The sequence below is a fragment of the Drosophila hydei genome, unplaced genomic scaffold (genome assembly GCF_003285905.1).
Source record: "Drosophila hydei strain 15085-1641.00,03,60 unplaced genomic scaffold, DhydRS2 tig00000104-arrow-arrow-pilon, whole genome shotgun sequence".
Classification (NCBI taxonomy): domain Eukaryota; kingdom Metazoa; phylum Arthropoda; class Insecta; order Diptera; family Drosophilidae; genus Drosophila; species Drosophila hydei.
In genome coordinates this window covers 1-3184 of record NW_022045665.1, presented here as the reverse complement: position 1 = coordinate 3184, position 3184 = coordinate 1, and the positions used below count along the sequence as shown (strand labels likewise).

The 3184-nt window shown below is 46.5% G+C and overlaps 1 protein-coding gene across 1 annotated transcript; it reads right to left on the bottom strand.

Moving 5' to 3' along the window:
• Positions 1–691: 691 nt before the first annotated feature.
• On the bottom strand, positions 692–2211 carry LOC115482834 (alaserpin-like). Its single transcript, XM_030223068.1, is given in 3 exon segments — positions 692–843; positions 914–1549; positions 1552–2211. Coding segments are annotated over 3 exon segments (1017 nt in total). The 5' UTR covers positions 1781–2211.
• Between the last annotated feature and the right edge of the window lie 973 nt (positions 2212–3184).

Here is a 3184-nt window from a genome sequence, read left to right as displayed (position 1 = left end):
CATTTCTCGTAGCGCTCAATGAGAGAAACCTGTTCTCTTATCAGCAAACATTTTTGCGTAAACAAACATCTAGAATGATGGTTCAAGTCCGAAAACCCCCATTTTTTCCCCATCCAAGAAACCTTTGCCATTCCACTCATTATTTATTATAATTTAATTACTTTTGTATTGACGAAAATCGTGATGCAACGTCAAAGATAGATGCTTCATAGTCAAACTCTTAGTATTTTTGTCAACGGGATTTTTTCGCCTTAGTCATCGAGAAGCAAACCTGTAGCTGGACTTTCCATAGACACGCTCAATTGAGGAAGTTACGATTGATGAAATTTGCATTTGTTTATATGGCAGCTCTTAGCATTGGCGTACGTTAAACATTGTTATAGCTCCCAGCTACCAGCGACCAGCTGCCAGCTACCATTTACCATAAAACAGTCTGCCTGAGGGGTCTCTCTTGTGAGCGAAACGGGTTTGCCAAGCTTTTTGCGGGCAAAAACCAAAGGCTACATATTCAGCTGGAAAAGGCACAAATTCTGAGCAATGGGCGCAGTGCAAAGGTATCTCCGAGAATATAACACGAATCATGCGAATTACGTGTGTGTATATGTGTGTGTATTACAATAAAGTAAAAATTACGAGTATGTATTACAAATAGCAAATGCGTACACTTAACTTAGAAGCTAGGGACGGTTTTCTACTGTCTCGCGTTCACCTGTGGCGGCTGGACCACATGCCCAATAAAGAGACACCGAGTCAGGTGTGCGTATATGGCAAACAGGAACGGATGACAGGCAGTAAGTAAATTCGCGTGATTCATTGGCAGCAGCAAGGGCACAAATTTGGCAACTATAAAGATAGAATGGGAATGAATATTTGGCTCGATTTAGATTGAGTTTTTGCAGGTGGTTAAACTTACAGGTGGCGGCTGCTGCCTCGGAGCCCGCCTCGTTGACATCAATGAAGGCCTTTTGCAGTATCTTTGACACCTTTACAGGACGCATTAGCATGGCATCTACCTGCGAGTTGGCAGTGAACATGCGACGCACGCCCAACTCCTGCAGCGGACGCGTCATATCCTGTTCGAATTCAATGCGGAATTTCGGTATTCGCACTGCAACCATTTCTCGACGTAGGCGTGCCGCAATCTGATTGAGATCTACACGTTGCAGTTGCCGTTCCAGCTGTGAGAGACCATCCACCTGGTTCGGAAGTATGAATAGCATTGACACCTGAGTGCCGGCATAGGGTAACTCGAGCGCTACGGCATCTAGCTCTGGTAGTTCGGCATAGGCAAACACATCGTCGTTGTACATCATGGGCACTGTGATGGCCTTGTTGCTATTGACACGGAACTTCTCCGGCGTTGTATCCATAGCTGAAAACTCGTTTGCCCAACGTGCTTTGAAGTAAATGGCATTGACCAGCAATGCTTGTGTCTCATCATCAATATCGTTCGGGGTGACCAGCTCGCGTATAATGTTGCGTGTGGCATCTGCTGACCAGGCATTAATTCTGGCAGCGGTATTGCTTGAACGCTTCATGTTGACCGTTCAATCTCCGAGTTATAGAACTCACGAGCGTAGCGTGCATAATCGGGATTGACCACAGCTAGTTCATGATTGAAGAACAGCTTGTTGGCCACAATTAGTTGAGCATTCTGCAGCTCGCGCTCCAGATTATTTACTCGCTGAAAGTCCTTAGCCACGCTCAGTTGATCTTGTTCAAATTGGCCAGCCAGTCGAAGTTCGGTGGCAGTTTCTCCACTGGAGACGCCGAAGAGCATGCCCAAGATACCGTGCACCGAGGAAGGTGAGTAGACGACATTGCGGTTTATATTGCTACGCGAGATAGGCTGAAAGAGTGTGGAGCTGAAGCGTTCACGGTAATTGAACTGCGCCGGCGGACGTGCTGGACCCGACGAGCCTCTCGATTGACCAGCAGCTGATTTGCCGGTTGAACCATCGATGCCAAGAACTGTTACGCCAGGAGTTACAGATGCAGATGCAGGTGCAGACGGAGCCTGAGCTTGAGCTGGAGCTGGCGATTGGGCGGAAAATTGTTGCTGTGCTGGCTGCCCAGCTGCGACAGCCGTGCGTTGAGCGATTCTATTCTGGACTGCGGGCACCCCTCCAGATCTGCTTTGTATCTGGTTATCAAAGCCAGAACGACTGCCGAAGACCACATGGCCATAGTCTACAATGCGCTGTCCGCTCGAGGCAGGCAGCGGGTGTGAAGAACAGACAAAGGCTTAGGCAGCTGCCCAGCAGAAGCAGCATTGCTGATGCTGTAAAAAGATGAGACAAAGAGCACGGGTTAGAGCTCCGCACATGGGATATTGCCACAATTGTTCTTAGCTTACAATATTTGCACGACATGCCGACCAATTACTGCGGAGAGGGAAACTCGTTTAGCTGCTGCTTTATATATATATTTGATGTAGATATATATATTTATAAGTATAATTCGTCTCCTTTGTTTTTTTTTTGCGTCTCGACGCTCTGCGATCGTGGTGCGCAGCTCAGCTCGACTGCAGCTTTAAAAACAAACTGAGCTTGGCAAAAAGTTTGAGCAGCGAGAATATGCGAGTACCTAGAAGCGGACTGATAACCGGTCCACTACAGTGGGCACTCTCTACCCCGCTCCCTGCAGCACAGTGGGTGCTTCAAGACGAGCACTGAGCAAATATTTTTTGAAATACAAAAAAAAGAACAGAAACAGAAAAAGTAAGAGAAACGAAACCTGTTGAGCTAAATCTCGCTCTTCGAGCCCACTCTGTCCCGTTCTCTCGCTCTAAACTCACTCACTCTCTCTCCTTCTCTCTGTGGTATTGGAAAAACCCCGCGCACATTTAATTCTAATTACATAAAGGAAAATATGCGCTACTGTGGGTCGATCCAGGTTTTTCAATTGTGAATCGGGGCGTGGCCACTTGAAATGTGAAATGTACTTGCAATCTGTATATGCGATTACCGACAACTAACTGATCGCTGACTCAAGTGGAGAAGTTCAATTTATCGACTCAGACGTGTCGGCTCTTAGAAGCCGACGAATACGAAGAAGCTTGAAGAAAAAACCAACTGAGTCTTGTTTATTTTTAGCAGTTCCATCGGATAACTGAGTGCGACTCATAAACTTCTCGTTTTCCTGCTCTTAATGACGTCAAATTCTAATGCCTGCCGACATTTTT